The sequence below is a fragment of the Bos indicus genome, chromosome 5 (genome assembly GCF_029378745.1).
Source record: "Bos indicus isolate NIAB-ARS_2022 breed Sahiwal x Tharparkar chromosome 5, NIAB-ARS_B.indTharparkar_mat_pri_1.0, whole genome shotgun sequence".
NCBI classification, from domain to species: domain Eukaryota; kingdom Metazoa; phylum Chordata; class Mammalia; order Artiodactyla; family Bovidae; genus Bos; species Bos indicus.
In genome coordinates this window covers 67,969,210-67,986,677 of record NC_091764.1, presented here as the reverse complement: position 1 = coordinate 67,986,677, position 17,468 = coordinate 67,969,210, and the positions used below count along the sequence as shown (strand labels likewise).

At 38.4% G+C, this 17,468-nt stretch overlaps 1 protein-coding gene across 3 annotated transcripts in view; it reads right to left on the bottom strand.

Moving 5' to 3' along the window:
- TXNRD1 (thioredoxin reductase 1) overlaps positions 1-17,468 on the bottom strand; it is a 63,170-nt gene that overhangs the window by 9,309 nt on the left and 36,393 nt on the right. For all 3 annotated transcript variants that reach the window (XM_019961216.2, XM_019961213.2, XM_070789636.1), the window contains 6 exons: positions 16,092-16,317; positions 14,340-14,432; positions 13,687-13,763; positions 12,081-12,237; positions 5,246-5,353; positions 1,953-2,048 (listed from right to left, as the gene is read on the bottom strand). In XM_019961216.2, coding sequence (XP_019816775.2) covers positions 1,953-2,048; positions 5,246-5,353; positions 12,081-12,237; positions 13,687-13,763; positions 14,340-14,432; positions 16,092-16,317 — 757 coding nt within the window. The remainder of the gene's footprint in view (positions 1-1,952; positions 2,049-5,245; positions 5,354-12,080; positions 12,238-13,686; positions 13,764-14,339; positions 14,433-16,091; positions 16,318-17,468) is intronic.

The window sequence follows — 17,468 nt, the reverse complement described above, 5'->3', positions numbered from 1 at the left end:
TATAAAGGAAACTTTTGAGGTTTCACTGACTGCTGTATGCAAATCAAGTATCCCCTACTAGACACCAGACTGCCAGCAGGAACACGTGACATTCTCTTTTGTCTGTAGCAGCACGGTATCTAATGCATTCTCATACAAATAACTTTATTAAAATTACATCTAAACAGACAAAAGTCTACATAAAACTGTTCTCTATGTCAATTCTGTATAGCTTGCTAGAGGTAATCCTAGTATGTCTGTTTATTAAATGCATCTATTGATGACCTTTTTTGTAGTGAATCCAGGTTTTCCTAGAACCCTGCGCTCTGCAAAAAAGCAATCTGCAACTGTGCTACTGTGTAAAGCAGTAGTTACTGAACCAATACATCATTTCCTGTCCGACTCTGTGCGACCCCGTAGACAGCAGCCCACCAGGCTCCCCCGTCCCTGGGATTCTCTAGGCAAGAACACTGGAGTGGGTTGCCATTTCCTTCTCCAATGCATGAAAGTGAAAAGTGAAAGTGAAGTCGTTCAGTCATGTCCGACCCTCAGCGACCCCATGGACTGCAGCTTTCCAGGCTCCTCCGTCCATGGGATTTTCCAGGCAAGAGTACTGACTGGAGTGGGGTGCCATTGCCTTCTCCAAACACACCACTTAATTATACTCAAATCCCAAAATGAAAAAAATGAATTCATTAGGCTATTAACATATGGATTCTTTTAGCTGTTTATATTTTTATTGGGGATACTTTTTGAAAACTAAGATCTCAACTAAGTTAAAAATATACTAATTCTCGTTAAGATTCAACCCACAAAGGTAAGAGAGACCAAGAGGTACAGACTTCCAGTTACAAAATAAGTAAGTCACCAGACAGTCATGTACAGTGTGGGGAATACAGTCAGACTAGAGTTATCGTGATGATCATTTGAAATGTATAAAATATCAAATAACCAAACCTTTATGTTCTATACCAGGAACTAACACAGTGCTGTGAGAGTCATTAATACTTTGAAAAAGAGATCAGATTTCTGGTTACCGGAGGTAGGGGATGCGGGAAGGGAGAAATGGATCAAGCTAGTCGAAAGGTACAAAATTCCAATTATAAGACTAAATAAGCACTCCGGGTATAATGTGTGTGCATGTGTGCTCAGTCGTGTCCAACTCTTGCCACTCCGTGGACTGTACAGCCCACCAGGCTCCTCCATCCATGGGATTTCCCAGGCAAGAATACTGGAGTGGGTTACCATTTCTTTCTCCAGGGGATCTTCCTGACCCAGGGATCAAACTCACATCTGCAATGGCAGACAGATTCTTTACCACTGAGCCACCTGGGAAGCCCCAGCGGTGTAATGTATAGCAGGATAAATGTAACTAACACTGCTGCTAGTTTGATACGAAAGTTGTTAAGAGAGTAAATCCTGAGTTCTCATCACACACACGGAACACGTACAGAGCATGTGCACAGACACACACTTGTCCCGGGTGACGATACAGAAAACGGGGGCAGTAGTCAGAAAGTCTGAAAACCAATGACTTCATCACTTTGTAGGTATGGAAACAAAGCCTGTGAGGTCAGGGGGTTTATCCTTAGGTCTTTGTTACTAGTTGTTACACAAAGCAGCAAGCAATGAAATCTTAAATCAGAACCCAATTAAGAGTTCCCCCATTCCAGCTTTCTCACTAGTGCTGGCTGCTTAGCATATGAACTTGGGTTACTCCTTTCTTGTTCTGTCATTATTTTTAGATAGTCAATGGCTTCATTGGTTCTGACTGCCTGCCCACAACACATTCAAGCAGAGGGGAGTCAGGCCGTGTCATCATGGGCCTCACCCTAGTAACGTCCACACACCTGGGGAGACTCACAGGTGAAATACGAAAAGAATGCAATATGTGTATCATGTGGTCAAAACAGAGCTGCATAGTAAAAATAAAATGCAATCAGTAGAAAGGAGTAAATATGAATAGCACTTACACTGTCTTTGATATTGCAGACTACTTTTGCGTAACATTTGTTGTTATCCCTTGATGGAATCGTCCATTCCAATGGCCAAAAGTAACTATGGTAAACCTAGGAAGACAGAAGCACAATTTAGACCCATCGTATCAAGGTGTAACCTCAGATATGCAGATGACACCACCCTTATGGCAGAAAGGGAAGAGGAACTAAAAAGCCTCTTGATGAAAGTGAAAGTGGAGAGTGAAAAAGTTGGCTTAAAGCTCAACATTCAGAAAACGAAGATCATGGCATCCGGTCCCATCACTTCATGGGAAATAGATGGGGAAACAGTGGAAACAGTGTCAGACTTTATTTTTCTGGGCTCCAAAATCACTACAGATGGTGACTGCAGCCATGAAATTAAAAGACGCTTATTCCTTGGAAGGAAAGTTATGACCAACCTAGATAGCATATTCAAAAGCAGAGACATTACTTTGCCAACAAAGGTTCGTCTAGTCAAGGCTATGGTTTTTCCTGTGGTCATGTATGGATGTGAGAGTTGGACTGTGAAGAAGGCTGAGTGCTGAAGAATTGATGCTTTTGAACTGTGGTGTTGGAGAAGACTCTTGAGAGTCCCTTGGACTGCAAGGAGATCCAACCAGTCCATTCTGAAGGAGATCAGCCCTGGGATTTCTTTGGAAAGAATGATGCTAAAGCTGAAACTCCAGTACTCTGGCCACCTCATGCAAAGCGTTGACTCATTGGAAAAGACTCTGATGCTGAGAGGGATTGGGGGCAAGAGGAGAAGGGGATGACAGAGGATGAGATGGCTGGATGGCATCACTGACTCGATGGACGTGAGTCTGAGTGAACTCCAGGAGTTAGTGACAGACAGGGAGGCCTGGCGTGCTGTGATTCATGGGGTTGCAAAGAGTCAGACATGACTGAGCGACTGATCTGATCTGATCTGATCTGATCAAGAAGTATGTCTGTCAAACACTAGTTGTGGTGTGAAGACAGTGGATGTTCTTTAATATTTAATAATTAGACTTTTATTAAACAAAAAAATTCATGGAACATATAAGAACCTGGTCAGAAGGTAAATAACTTTAAACTCATAGTTGACAACTCTTTTGCCAGAATCTCATCCCTTAATTATACTTCAGCCTCCAATGAATCAACCTTATGTAACAACAACAAAGTTCAAGCAAATGAGAGATAGAAGCCATGTAATTACTTTCCGTCTTGCATTAAAAAAAAAGAAACCAATGCTATCTTGTTACCTCAAAAGAATGACAACTTTGGGCAAGAAACAAGTATGGTGCCAGGAACAATTATAGCAATTATCTAGTTCTCTTACTTAATATTTCCAAAGACATCTCCTTCTCTGAAATTATCCACCAAAAGTATCGAAGGAGGGAAGGAAGGAGGGAGAGATGGCAGATGAAAGGACACAGACATCCTTACTGACATTTCATAAATTTAAGTCTTGGATGACTAATGGGATTTTTTCTCCTTCAACTGCTAGCCTCGTTTCAAAACATACAATGTTGGTAGGATATTTTAAAAACACACTGATTATCTAAACATTATATAACATTCTTTTACCTTGTAATATGATATAAATTTTTTGATAAATGTGGGTTACAAAACTGAATGTATAGTATCATAGTATCACGACAATTACACAGGGGAAAAAATGATTTTAAAAACTACTAACAACAGCTGTGTTATCAACATAAGTCTATGAGGGATTGTTTCCTATTTCCTTTGTATTTTTCAAGATTTCTTCAACTCAAACGCCTTGCCTTTATAATGAAAAATGCAAATTCTAATCAAACAAATACAAAAAATTATCTGAAAAAATAGACTATTAAGAATCTTAAAATTTAAGTTATATTTTGATAGCAATATATACTCAGAAAATAATCAGCGATAGAGACAATGAGTAACAAAGATGTTCATCATTCTATTCATAATAGTGAGAAATTAATCTAATAAAATGGCTTAAAAAATTACTATAAGTAGCACCCTTGAAAGGAAATATTGCCAAAGCAATTTTTTAAAATGGTGCTTTTAGAGGGAAATGCTTGTGATCTAACACTAATTGTCAAGTACAACAGAAAATTGCATGTAACTTAATCACACTTTAAAAATTAAGCTATGTATACCAACACAAAATTATACATATATAAAATAGATACTTAGACTAGAATATGCAAAAATATTAATAGCAGTTATCTTTTCATGAATTAAAATTTCCTTTTTTAATATTTTGAAAATTTCCTATGAGGGTATACTATTCTTATAACCAGAAAAAAATGCTAATAATGTGTTCCTGATAGATCAATATTACATGCTATTACTAAAATATAGAATAAAAGAAGTTGTTGAGAAATTTAAAATAGACTTTCATATTACAAAATGTACTCTGATTCACAAATCTGGTCTTTAAGGTTTTACTGCAAACTTTTTTTCCCAAATGATTTAAACAGCAGACCCTTTGTGTGGCATTATTTGTGTATATAAAAGTAGTTTACTTCAGGTGCAGTTTCCTTGACATTGGTGGTGGTTTAGTAGCTAAGTCGTGCCTGACTCTAGTGACCCCATAAACTAGCCCACCAGGCTCCTCATCCATGGGATTTCCCAGGCAAGAATACTGGAGTGGGTTGCCATTTCCTTCTCCAGGGGATCTTCCTGGCCTAGGAATTGAACCTGGGTCTTCTGTACTGCAGGCAGATTCTTTACCAACTGAGCTACGAGGGAATCCCTTCCTTGACTATATATAGGATAAAAAGTGACTGGCAACATTAGCTATAAATTAAAGGGTAATGGTAGAAAAAAAAAAGCTAATAGAACAGTAGAAATGTAGGTACTTTTTAGTTTTTCCCTGTATTTTTTAACTATATCAATAATAAAAAGAAACCAGTAAAAGTGGTTTTGAAAAACAGAACCAAGAATTACTGGATCAACTGATGAATGGAAGGTAGGTCAGATAACAATATTATATCAACAGTAAACTGTCTAAAAAGTAGTAACCACCATGTGTTTAGATAGGAAAATGTCCTTGTTCATAGTATTAAAGCATTTAGGGGTAAAGGGGCATTCAACTTACTCTTAAATGGTTCAGGAAAAAGAAATACACACAGATGCACGGAGATAAAGAGACTATGAAGAGGATAAAACAAATGGGCAAAATGTTACTAATACATGAATCTGGAAAATGGGTATACAAAAGTTCTTTGTACTATTTTTCAGCTTCTCTTTATGGTAGAAATTATTTTAAATTTTGGAAAAAAGAGTACTAAGTAGTGAAGAGTAAAACTTACCTCAACATTTTCTTCCCCAAATTTCTCCACAGCTTTCTCCTCAGAAAGACCACAAGACCCATATTCCAAAGGAGTGAAAACAGTCGTTGGAACGTTTTCATAATCACACTGTTTCAAAACAGAGGAAGGGAGTTATGATGGGAGAGATTATAACTCAAAAGAACATATACTTCAAAAAACTTCAAAATGAGGAAGAGAAAAGTAGACTAATAAAAGCCTACTGTACTGAGAACCATTAACTGATGTGATAATATTTCAGCAGAGGTTTACATTCTGTCAAGACTAGTCATGAATAAGAGGCTCATGCGGCTTCTCATCCAGCTATCAACTCATGTTGATAAGCACATGCTTTCTCTCCGTTAAATAACACAAAAACAATCCTCGTGCACCCAATGTTGTAAGTCTATTACTAATGCAGAAGTTAACAGACTTTACTGGAAAATCAATTAGGTAATACAAATCAAGAGCCATAAAAACATTTTACAGTTTTTGGCCCAATAACCTCACTTTTAGAAATCTATGATAATAATTTAATATACAGAAAAAGCTATGTAAATTAACTGAGCAATGTTGCAGTTCTCATCAATAGTGGAAATATCAGAGTGGCTTTAAAATTCAAGTAAGAAAGTGGTTCTGTAGTACATATTCTCAATGCACTCTTATGCAGCCATTAACATGGTAACGAAGACCAAGGAACAAAAGAAGTTCATGATGGGCTTTTCCCTGGTGGCTCAGTGGTAAAGAATCTGCCTACCAATGCAAGAGACACAGGTTTGACCCCTGATCCGGGAAGACTGCACGTGCCACAGAGCAACTAAGCCTATGCATCGCATCTACTGAGCCTGTGCTCTAGAGCCTGGGAGCCGTGACTACCAGAGCCCTTATGCCCTAGAGTGGTGCTGCCCAAGAGAAGCCACCACAATGAGAAGCCTGCACATAGCCAACTAGAGAGTAGCCCCCACTGGCTACACCTAGAGAAAAGCCTGTGGAGTAACAAAAACCCAGCACAGTCAAAAATAAATAAATAAACAAAATTATTCAAAAAAAAAAAAAGTTCATGACTATGACAGTATTTCCAAAGCATACTTTAATAGTCATAGATGACAAAAGGGTTCTGAAGTCGAACAAGTTTGTAAAATGCTGTATTAAGCAAATAGGTTTCTCAACCATCAGATTTCTCAGAGGCTTTAATATGCTGATGTGAATTATGAAAAACACAATTACGGAGATGCCAAATACATTTGCAAACGCCAGTTGGTAAAAACCTACCCAGTCACATCTGGACAAAGAGGTTAAGTCATTCTGAACTTAAAATATGAACAATACAATTCTCACTCTCTAACACAGTAGGGTGGAATCTTTAAAATGTGCCTCCCTCTAGAATTAGCAATATATAGTCTTTTTTCCCTCTAATACAAATCCTTGGAATTCTGATTCAAAAGTAAAGACAGACTTCTGCTTACACCCATAATGGACCAGGTTTACTTCCTGCTTTAAACAACTTAAAAAAAAAAAAAAAAAACAGACAAATATGAAACACTTCTTAGACACTGGACCATGGGCAGCGCAGCACCACGGCTGCTGTTGAGATAGGAAACAAGAAGGGCAACAAATGAGGCGAGTTTCCTGCCCAGAGCACTTTCTAGGGCTTGGTAAGGAGAGGGAACAGACTGCAGAGTGGTCTTTCTGAGTTACAGTGACAGAGATCCCGGTTCAGAGATGCCAACATGGCCGGAAGCTGCAGGGAAGAACAGCAAAGTGGGTGAGGCTGCTTAAAGAGAAAGTGAGATCGGCAGAGAGGGCCTCCTGAGATTTGGGCTGAGCACTGATCTGTAAATCAATGCCAGAGGAAAGCAATCAGGGTGAGGAAGGAGCCACTGGCAAGCAGTGAGCCCCAAAATGACCTACTCTTACAAGCCCGAGTAGGGAAAGAGTTCACAGTAGGAGGAATGGGACAGACTCCTTGGAAGGGCCTCCATTGAGTAGAACTAAATTAGGCCTAAATGAAACATTACTGTTGACACACCCAAAAAAAGCTGAAAAGCAGGTTACACAAGGATAAACTGACTCCTGTGTAACTTAACGGGCCACCAAAACAAACTCCAACACTATATAAAGGAATGCAACAAAACCCAGCACCCAACAGTGTAAACGGCACAAAGTCTTTATCCTTCCAAACTAATATCAAGAATAAAACTAATCAATAGAAATAGACACTGCGAAAGAGATGATGCGATTAGCAGAGGACATTAAAAGAGCTATTAAAAACGTGTTCTGTAGGCTCAAGAAGGTAGATAAAAATGCAGTCTGCTGAGGACAGAAAAGGAAAATGTAACTTGTAGAGATGAAACTATTTGAAGTGCAAATTACACAGAATGGGATTTACATCCCAAGACTACAAAAGAAAAGATCAGTGGACTTGAAGACATTGCAATAGGCTCTCTGAGAAAAGCACAGAAACAGGGGGAAAAACATAAACAGAGCATCAGAGACCCATGGGATAATAGCAAGTGAATCACCAGTCATTAATTTGAGGCTTGGAGAGGGGACAAAAGAGGAGGAAAGCAAAAACTTAACTGAATAGCTAAAAAAAATTCCAAATTTGATAAAAACTATGAACAGATAAATCTCCAAATCTTGATATACCATAAGCAGAATTATAAAGAAAAGCATGGCAAAGCATGCAATAATCAAATTGCTAAGAAACAGTGAAAGGGAAAATCTTAAGAGGAGCAAAGATAAAAATGATAGCATATTCTCCTATGCAACCAGAAGACAATGGGTAAATTATTAAAATACTTAAATAAACACTGTAAGTCTGGAATTCTCTATTCAGCAAAAATATCTTCCAAAAAGTATAAAGTGAAGACATAATAAACTAAAACACGAACCAAAAACCCCACAAGGAATTCACCTTAAGCAGATGTGCATTAAATTAAATGATGGCAGAAAATAATGTATCAGATGGAAACCTGGATCCAAATTAAAGATATTTTTTCTCCCTGGTCCCAAAACTGTTTCCAATTGGCTTAACTGACTATTGTGGCCTAACCTGAGAAATGTAGTCCTTTTTCTCAATACTTCTATTTGACTAATCAAGCTAATAAACTTTCAGAACACACTCCATCCTCAAATTGCAGAGATGTGTACTGTGGTTTCTCTACAGTTCTGACAAAAAATATTTTTATATTTACTGTAAAACTGAGCTTACAAAGCAACATTTTAAGTAATAATAAAATTATTTCAAGTGTTTGAGCAATTCTAAAATCCAAGAAATCTATTGCTCCTTGGAGAAAACAGCTGGAGTGCCCATTCAGTTCAGTTCAGTTGCTCAGTCGTGTCCAATTCTTTGGGCCTCCCTGTCCATAACCAACTCCTGGAGTCTACCCAAACCCATGTCCATTGAGTCGGTGATGCCATCCAACCATCTCATCCTCTGTCGTCCCCTTCTCCTCCCACCTCCAATCTTTCCCAGCATCAGGGTCTTTTCAAATAAGTTCCCATTACAATCTTTTAAAGCTGGTACATGTGTCTTATCATCTGGCTTTTTAAAGAGCTTACTAGAATGTCCATCACCTACAGGTTGACTCACCTTTATGATCTGTTCTCTGTTTTTGAAATGATAAAAATATTTTTCTCCTTCCTCACGTTCCCAAAAATAACAGAATATTTAAGGGCAAATATGTTTAGCAGCTTTGAAAATGACTTTAATCTACTGTTAAAAAGATTCATTTAAATTTTTTCAATATACTTTCCACTTCATTTAGTACAAGCACCTCTTGTACTAAACTACTACAAGTGGTAGTCTTTAGAGTCTTGAGACATCTTTTCTACCCTCATCACCTTTTATAATTGATACTTCCCAAATCTTCCTCATGTCTTTGTGTTAGTTGCTTGCTGCTGCTGCTAAGTCGCTTCAGTCATGTCCAACTCTGTGTGACCACATAGACGGCAGCCCGCCAGGCTTCCACGTCCCTGGGATTCTCCAGGCAAGGACACTGGAGTGGGTTGCCATTTCTTTCTCCAATGCATGAAAGTGAAAAGTGAAAGTGAAGTCGCTCAGTCGTGTTCGACTCTAGCGACCCCATGGACTGCATGCAGCCTACCAGGCTCCTCTGTCCATGGGACCTTCCAGGCAAAAGTACTGGAGTGGGGTGCCATTGCCTTCTCCATTAGTTGCTTAGTCGTGTCCAACTCTTTACGACCCCATGGACTGTAGCCTGCCAGGATCCTCTGTCTATAGACTTCTCCAGGCAAGAATACAACAGTGGGTTGCCATTCCCTTCTTCAGGGAATCTTCCCAACCCAGGGATCGAACCCTGGTTTCCCGTACTGCAGGTAGATTCTTTACCATTTCAGGTGTCTTTACGAGATGCATTTTCACGGTTAACACAGCAGTACCTACAAATCAGATATGGACTAGATTTTTGCCTTGGCTGCCTCCAAGCATTGTGACCTTGGACAGTTACCTAATTCCCTGTAACGTGTCATCAGTCTCTATAGCTGCTCTGTAGTGGAATGAGGTGCGTGCGTACACGGCATTGAGCACAGTGCCAGGCATGGACAAACACAGCTGCTCTCTGTCCTCTTTTCTCCAAACACTCTTATAGGGCAATGAATACATGTTATCAATTTTGGAGGAAGACACAAACACCCATTATTCAGTTTGGGTTCTCTTAAAATCCCACAACAGATTTAATTTAGGCAGGTGTTTATGTTAAGCTGAAGTTTTCAACAGACAGCTAGCTGCTCCTGCAGAAGGAAGGCAGGTGGATGTGGATCCATTAATGTTCTCAGATATATGGGAATGATATATTAATGCACATGGGACAAAATTAAAAGGATTACACAGTTCTTAAAACAATGTGTAATTTCCCCAAATACAATTAACCTAGGTATCTATTAGTATTGCAGTTTTGTTTACTATCCTTGACAGACTGACAAGATTTCAAACTCAGGGACTTAGCAACACTTGTTTATTTTCCTGTTCAGTAAAGTACTTGTCCTATTAGTTAGACTAAAAAACAGGGCATGAAAAAGGGACAAGAAAAAAAGAGATGCTGATAAAAGCTGAAAGCACTTTAAGAAAGAATCTGCTCTACCTGGGAGATGCTAGAATATAGTACTCTGCTCACACAAAGAAGTTTATGTCCAAAGTAGGTGGATTCACTGGATTTTTAAGAAAATTGGTGCTACAGTAATTCCACATTTATTTACTAGCAATTTTTTGCATATTTTCCCTCTGATTATTATTGGTATAAAATTTTTTTCCTTTTCACTTTAGGAAATCAAAAAGATAAAAAGGTCCAAAAAAAGAAATTAAATGCACCTCATTATATTTCTGAATTACCTTTTCTTGATTTACCATAAACTCAAAAACTCCAAAAGTATAAAAGACATAATTCATTTAAAGAGGCAGTTAAGTTTATTCCAAATAGTAATATGCTGCTGCTGCTAAGTTGCTCCAGTCATGTCCGACTCTGTGCGACCCCATAGACGGCAGCCCACCAGGCTCCCCCGTCCCTGGGATTCTCCAGACAAGAACACTGGAGTGGGTTGCCATTTCCTTCTCCAATGCATGAAAGTGAAAAGTGAAAGTGAAGTCGCTCGGTTGTGTCCGACTCTTTGCGACCTCATGGACTATGAACCAACTACTATTCCCTACATGATCAGACAACCTTGTATTAAAAACTCTTTTCAATCCTGTTAATCTCAAAATATTAAGATTTATTATACTACAATCCAAACTAACCCCATACACATTCAAAATGCTTGTCACAAATTTTATTAGCAGTATTTTTGAGGCTCCATTGCTATAACCTAACTAAATCAACCTATGATGATTTATGCACAAGGAAAATGGAGAGTGACTAAATTCTTTACCATCCTTTTTTAAAAAATAATTTCCAGAATCCTTTTAAAAAAATAATTAGGAAGGGAACATTGATAATAATTAGGGGCCGGGGATATATAGAAAATCTATATGGTGGTGGTGGTTGAGTTACTCAGTTGTGTCCAACTCTTCCCACCCCATAGACTGCAGCCCACCAGGCTCCTCTGTGCATGGGATTCTCCAGGCAAGAATACTGGAGTTGGGTTGCCATTTCCTTCTCCAGAAGACCTTCTCAACCCAGGAACTGAGCCCACGTCTCCTATATTGCAGAAAGATTCTTTACCGCTGAGCCACCAAACTTCCTCTCGATTTTGCTGTGAAGTTAAAACTGTTCTTTGAAGAATGTCTTAAAAAATTAATTGAGCATATTTATTCTTTTCTTGACATCTAGTCTCATAAGATACAAATAAGAGTTTTAATTTCCTCCACTGACTTTTAAAATCACTTTAGAACATTCATATAACACATTCAACATTCCAAGAGCAGGAGATCTATTTTTATAAAGGATGGGGGAATAAAGCCTGAATATCACTTCAAACAGCTCTGAAGACTGATATTATTTACTTACATTCTCAAATCCTTTTATAGCCTAGTCAGGTGCCATAAACAGATTTAGAACATTATACACCAATTGGTAATAATGAATGGATGTAAGATGCAATTATTAGGAATTTACAGAACCTAACAGGGCTGAAACGTGATTTACTCAAGCTCATTTTACTCCTCGTTTGATTCTGAGAGTGACAATGTCCATAATAAATCACAAAGGTAGAGAGGTCGTAACAATGTCTTGCCTAGAATAGTTACTAAAGCACATATGGGAATGCCATCATCAAAATAACTAAATTATTCAAGACCTGGAAAACTTCACCAGCAGCTTACCCAGAGCACCAGGAGGACCACTGCGAATAGCATCTCAGTGTTGACAGCCCCAGCACTCACCTTAACAGTGGAGCCACCATACAGCCTCTGAGCCAGCAGCCTTCCTGCCTGGATGGCCACGGGGGTGAGCTCCAGCTTCCCTTCCAATATATCACCGATGGCATAGATGTAAGGCACGTTGGTTTGCTCTTCCTCTGTGACAGGTATTTTTCCAGTCCTGCAAATTCATTCAGTTAAAAGCACTATCCATTACCACTGTTAATTAATAAGTCCAACAAAATCCCCTTTCTCCCAAAGAAACCCAAAATCGGGAGTCTGGCTGAGGGTGATGTTCTAATGTATTACCAAAACAACAACAACAAAGCTCAGAGGAGCCAAAAGCTTAGACATTCTAGCTATTTTGAAAATCAAAGGAATAAGAAAATTATTAAGAAACCGTGGAATGGGAAAAGTAGAACACAGTGGTTAAGAACAAAGGAGGATTCTGAACTGCAGTAACTAGGTCTGTTAGTTATTACCTCTGTGATCTTGGGAGGCTATTTAACATCTCTAAACCTCATTTTCCCACCTATAAATGGGGATGATGATAATGGGAATAACAGAAGAAAAAAATATCATCATCTACCTAAAGGGGTTGTGAGAACTGAATGAGAAATGTGTACAAAACATTTACACAGCAGTCCATGGACCCTGGTAAGTACAGAATAAGTGTGAGCTATTAATATTAAATAAAATCTAAACCTTGGTCCCGGTGCACACAGGCAAGTAGGTTTTCAAGACGGTGGAACACTTGGTCCGCTAAATCTTATCAGACCTCCTTAACTCCCTTGTCTCTCCAACCCAAGGGGGAAAAGAATAAAACAAAAATCCTCATATTAAGATTAAGAAATCTCTTCTGAATAAATGTTCCTCCTGTAAGAAGGAAGGGAGGTAGGGGGCGGTAGTGGGGACTCTCTATTTTCAATTTCCAAGGCACCTAGCCTTTCACAGCACTTGTTTTCAAATGGATGTAGGAAAGGTGATACTGGGAAAATATCCCATGCCCCTTCCAGAAGCAGAAAACAGAGTCTCAATTATCCAGAGCAGTGGTACAGTGCAAAGGATTTTAGCTAATAAAACAGCAAAGTTTTCGTATTTGCAGCTGTCACTAGAAACGTAGTGACCACTCTAGTGATTCTAAGACTTGGTAGCTTTAAACCTGGTTCAAATCTGCATATTCAATGAAGCTTTTAAAGCATGTAACTGCAATTCAGTGAGGAGTTGGATCTTTTACTGTACATATACACATTAAAGAAACAAAATTAAAGCCAGTGCATCTTTCATTTAGATTTCGAAAAAGGGTGGGGGGGGGAGACAAACAGGAAAGACAGTGATAAGCACTGAATGAAGAGTCCTCTAAGCTTAAAAAGGGAATGCTCCAACTGTGGTAAAAACTAACTTTAAAAATCTAAAACTCCAAGGACTTCTCTGGCGGTCCGGTGGTTAAGACGCCATGCTTCCGCTTCAGGGAGCCAGGGTTCCATCCCTGGTCAGGGAATTAAGATCCCACGTGTTGCATGGCCAAACGAAAGAGAAACCAAGCAAACACCTAAAACTTCACTACTAAGGAACCTTATAAATCACTGAAATAGTATTTAATAAAACATAATAAAAATTCTTTTCTTACTTTTCATTTATCTTTACCCCCACGTTTTCTAAGCCAATTTTTCTCGTGCAAGCATCTCTTCCTATTGCCAGCAATACCTGAAAAATCATTAATATATAGTGACTGTTAATAAAAAGGCTGTGCATGAGTTATTTCATCAGATTTTTTTCCATTAAGCCAATCTGATTCATGTTCCAGACCTGGAAAGAAATATTCTATTAAGAAAACAATGCCAAGAGTTTAAACAAATCAAAATCATTTAAATTAAATCTTCTAAACATGATATAGTAAGAAGCTGTACACATTTCTTAAGAAAAAGGGAATTAACAATTCCTTAGTAAATTTAGCCAAGTATAGAGACAAAGCATAGCCTACCACTGAAGTTTGTTTTTTTTAAAGTGGTGGGCTGGGGAAATACAAGAACATGAGACAGAGAAATTCTAGCTCATTTTAACACGCTAATACTTTTCAATAACCATTTGATAAATAATATTTAAGTTACAGTAGAAAAAATTTAAATCCATCCCTGTACCAAAACAAATTATAATATCGTAAGTAATAAAGGTGTCTTAGAATAGGAACAGAACCAGCAGTTTAGAAACAGCAACCCAGCAAATACAGCATAAGCATGTGATTTGCTTTCTAATGAAGTATGACCAAGGTCCATTCCTTACCGTATTATACTCTCCTTCGATGGTTTGGTCAGTGTCGGTGGACTTAGCTATCACTCTCAGTCGGCCTGGTGTCCCTGCTTCAATTTGTTCAACCTATGAAAGCGATACAAGGTTTTACTCCACAATAAAGACACATGTCAATATCAAGGTGGATAATTATGTCCTCTCCTATCTGGTTAACCCAAAGTTAAAATACAACATCTGGCTTGTAAGGTCTTTTATGTCCCATCTCCCTCACATCAACATCTTTAGGACGACATGAGATTCTTTTATTTATTCCCTTCTTTCTCATTGCTTACTGTTTGTTAGAGGGGCTTTCCTTCAAATAATTCTCAAATAGAATAAAATTCAGAGACAAATCAGCAAAGAAAAAAGCCAGAGAAAGCACACTACAATCTCTGAGAAAAAAATTTAAAAAGTTGGTTGCTTAGTCGTGTCCAACTCTCTGCGACCCCATGGACTATAGCTACTAGGCTTCCCTGTCCATGGAATTCTCCAGGCAAGAATACTGGAGTGGAAAGACATTCTCTTCTCCAGGGGATCTTCCTGACCCAGGGATTGAACCTGGGTCTCTTGCCTTGCAGGAAGATTCTTTACTGTCTGAGCCACCAGGAAAGCCCACAATCTTTAAATCACCCTGGTAAACTGAGCAGAATGTTATGTACACAGACACAGGCTTATTTCAGTAGGGACAGTCCACCATGTTCCCAAAGGGCGCACGACATCCAAAATGTTCAGAGATTAGAAAGGAAGATGCTACTTTTTATCAGTACAGCATATATACACAGCTGTTTCTTCTAATCACAGTCCTAATGCTAGTAGAATTCTCATGAGAACCGTGAGATGGATGTTATCAATTATCATTTCACAAAAGAAAGTGAGGCTTGGAGCAGTCATTCTCCCAGAGTCACATGGCAAGAAACTGGCAGAACAGGATTTGAACTCGGGTCTTTCTAATCCCCACACTTATACTGTTATTTACCAGCATCAAGAGATTCATGCTCCCACAAAAAAACCCCAAATTACTAGCCCATTAAGCAATTTTAAAAATAACAGCTAAAATTCCTTAAACAATATTACAATAAAACTCCTTAATTTAAACAATATCAGCTCATCCTTACTTGCCCTACAGGAATCTGTTAGAGATATGTCAAGTGATCGATTCTGTCACTCTTGTGTATCAGAACATTTGTGGTTAACAAGTACCGAATTTGGCATATTATTCAGCACTTTCAAAAGAACTGAAAAGAAGATTAAATAAGCAAAACAAGGCCAGCTGACATAACAAAATTCGATAATCATTTCCAGGGAAGCAAGAATAATACAGTACATCTGTGGACTATACTGTATACTAAGGAGAAACGTCTTTGAAAGAAAGAAAAAAAATCAGTCTAGTCTTAAACTCTTATTTAAATCACTGATGTGTAGGAAAAGAGCAAGTATTAATATAACAGGTCAAAGATAATAAAATAATGGAACACATAAAGCAAAGCATTTCAACAGAAGAGAATAAAAGATGGTAAAGTTGAAAGGGGAAGGAAATCATTAATCTGCAAATAAGAACAAAGCTATTTAGGTGGTAGGACCTATTTAGGTAGAAATAGTATATATACCTAAATCACACAATTGAGGAATGACAATATCCCCAATGGTTCATAATGCTGAAAGGAGGCTTCTTCCCTCACCCACCCCAACTCTCTCACCTTTTAATCTGAGTATAGAATCAACAAACCTCCAGGCAACCCCACTTACTTTTATTGGTACAAACTGTCTTATGAACTTGATACCATGTTCTTGCATATGTTCACCAATTTTGTTGGCCATGTCCTGGTCAAATCCTCTTAGGAGAATGGATCGTACCATAACAGTGACGTCTAAACCAATACCAGCAAGAAATCCAGCACATTCCAAAGCAACATAGGATGCTCCAACCACCAGGGTCTTACCCGGGCAATAAGGTAGAGAGAAAAGATCATCACTGGAAAAAAAAAAGTTTTTTTTTAAAGGAAGAAAAGAACAGAAAAATGTCCATATGTGTATAATGACCCAAATTAAAGTAGGTATTTTTACTTTCTTAAGAACAAGACATTTTTAGGACTAAAACCATCCTGATTAGCTACACACATAATATTTGAGGAATTTTTACAAGGTCTCAGACACTCTCCTTTCTCACCACTCAACTGCTGTGGGAGCAGCTCGAGCTTCCATGGGTGAGCACAGCAAACCATAGCAACTCTGACACCAGTCCAACTCCCAAACAAGCTTATTTTGTACTATTTGGAGTAATTCTCCACTTATGTGTTTAAAATCGCACATGTGCAAACCCAAACCCCACCCTCGACCCACCACTCCAGCTCTCTCTGAGGTGGAAAACCTGTGTTACTTTTCCTCAACCACCACACCAATCACCAACGGTGGGGAGAGAGGTGGAGAAAAGCTGTCAACGTGTGGGTTTTGTAATATAAAAACCATTCAAAGTAAAGCCTGACAAAATCTTCTAGCAGAGTGAGGAGGACACCAGACATAAGAGATCCTAAAAGTATTATTGGTAGACGAATTTTTAAAAATATGACAAGGGAGTTCATCTAAGACAGTGAAAACGAGAGATGCCAACTGAGCTATCCCGGGCAAAGGTTCACAGGATAAACTCATATTACAAAGGAAAAAAGCCTAAAAATAAATAGTAATAACATGATCAGAAAATAAGAAACTCCTGGGAAAAGAGCATCCAAGGAGACATATTTATCAACAATCTACCTTAATAACATCATAATTCAAAACTACTGAACAATAATGTCACCAGTATTTCCACTTGATGGGCAAAAATAAGCCGCACAGCAAAACCTTGCCTGACTCACTGATTTCAGAGGGTCCCTCTGCATTGACGCTGCACCCACTCAAATGGCAAAGAGTAAGGAAAAACTAGGGTTGAGAAACCTAAATGGCCTGTTATCCTCTAAGTTGTATAGTATCTACATTTTGCAAGGAAATGTAATCCTAATTTTGCAAGGAAAAAAAAAAAAGTACAGACATATGTATCAATTATTTTCCAAAGTATCTGTAAATATTCATCTGGGTTTTACATAGTATACATTTATAAGACATACTCACATACATATAAATTTCAAA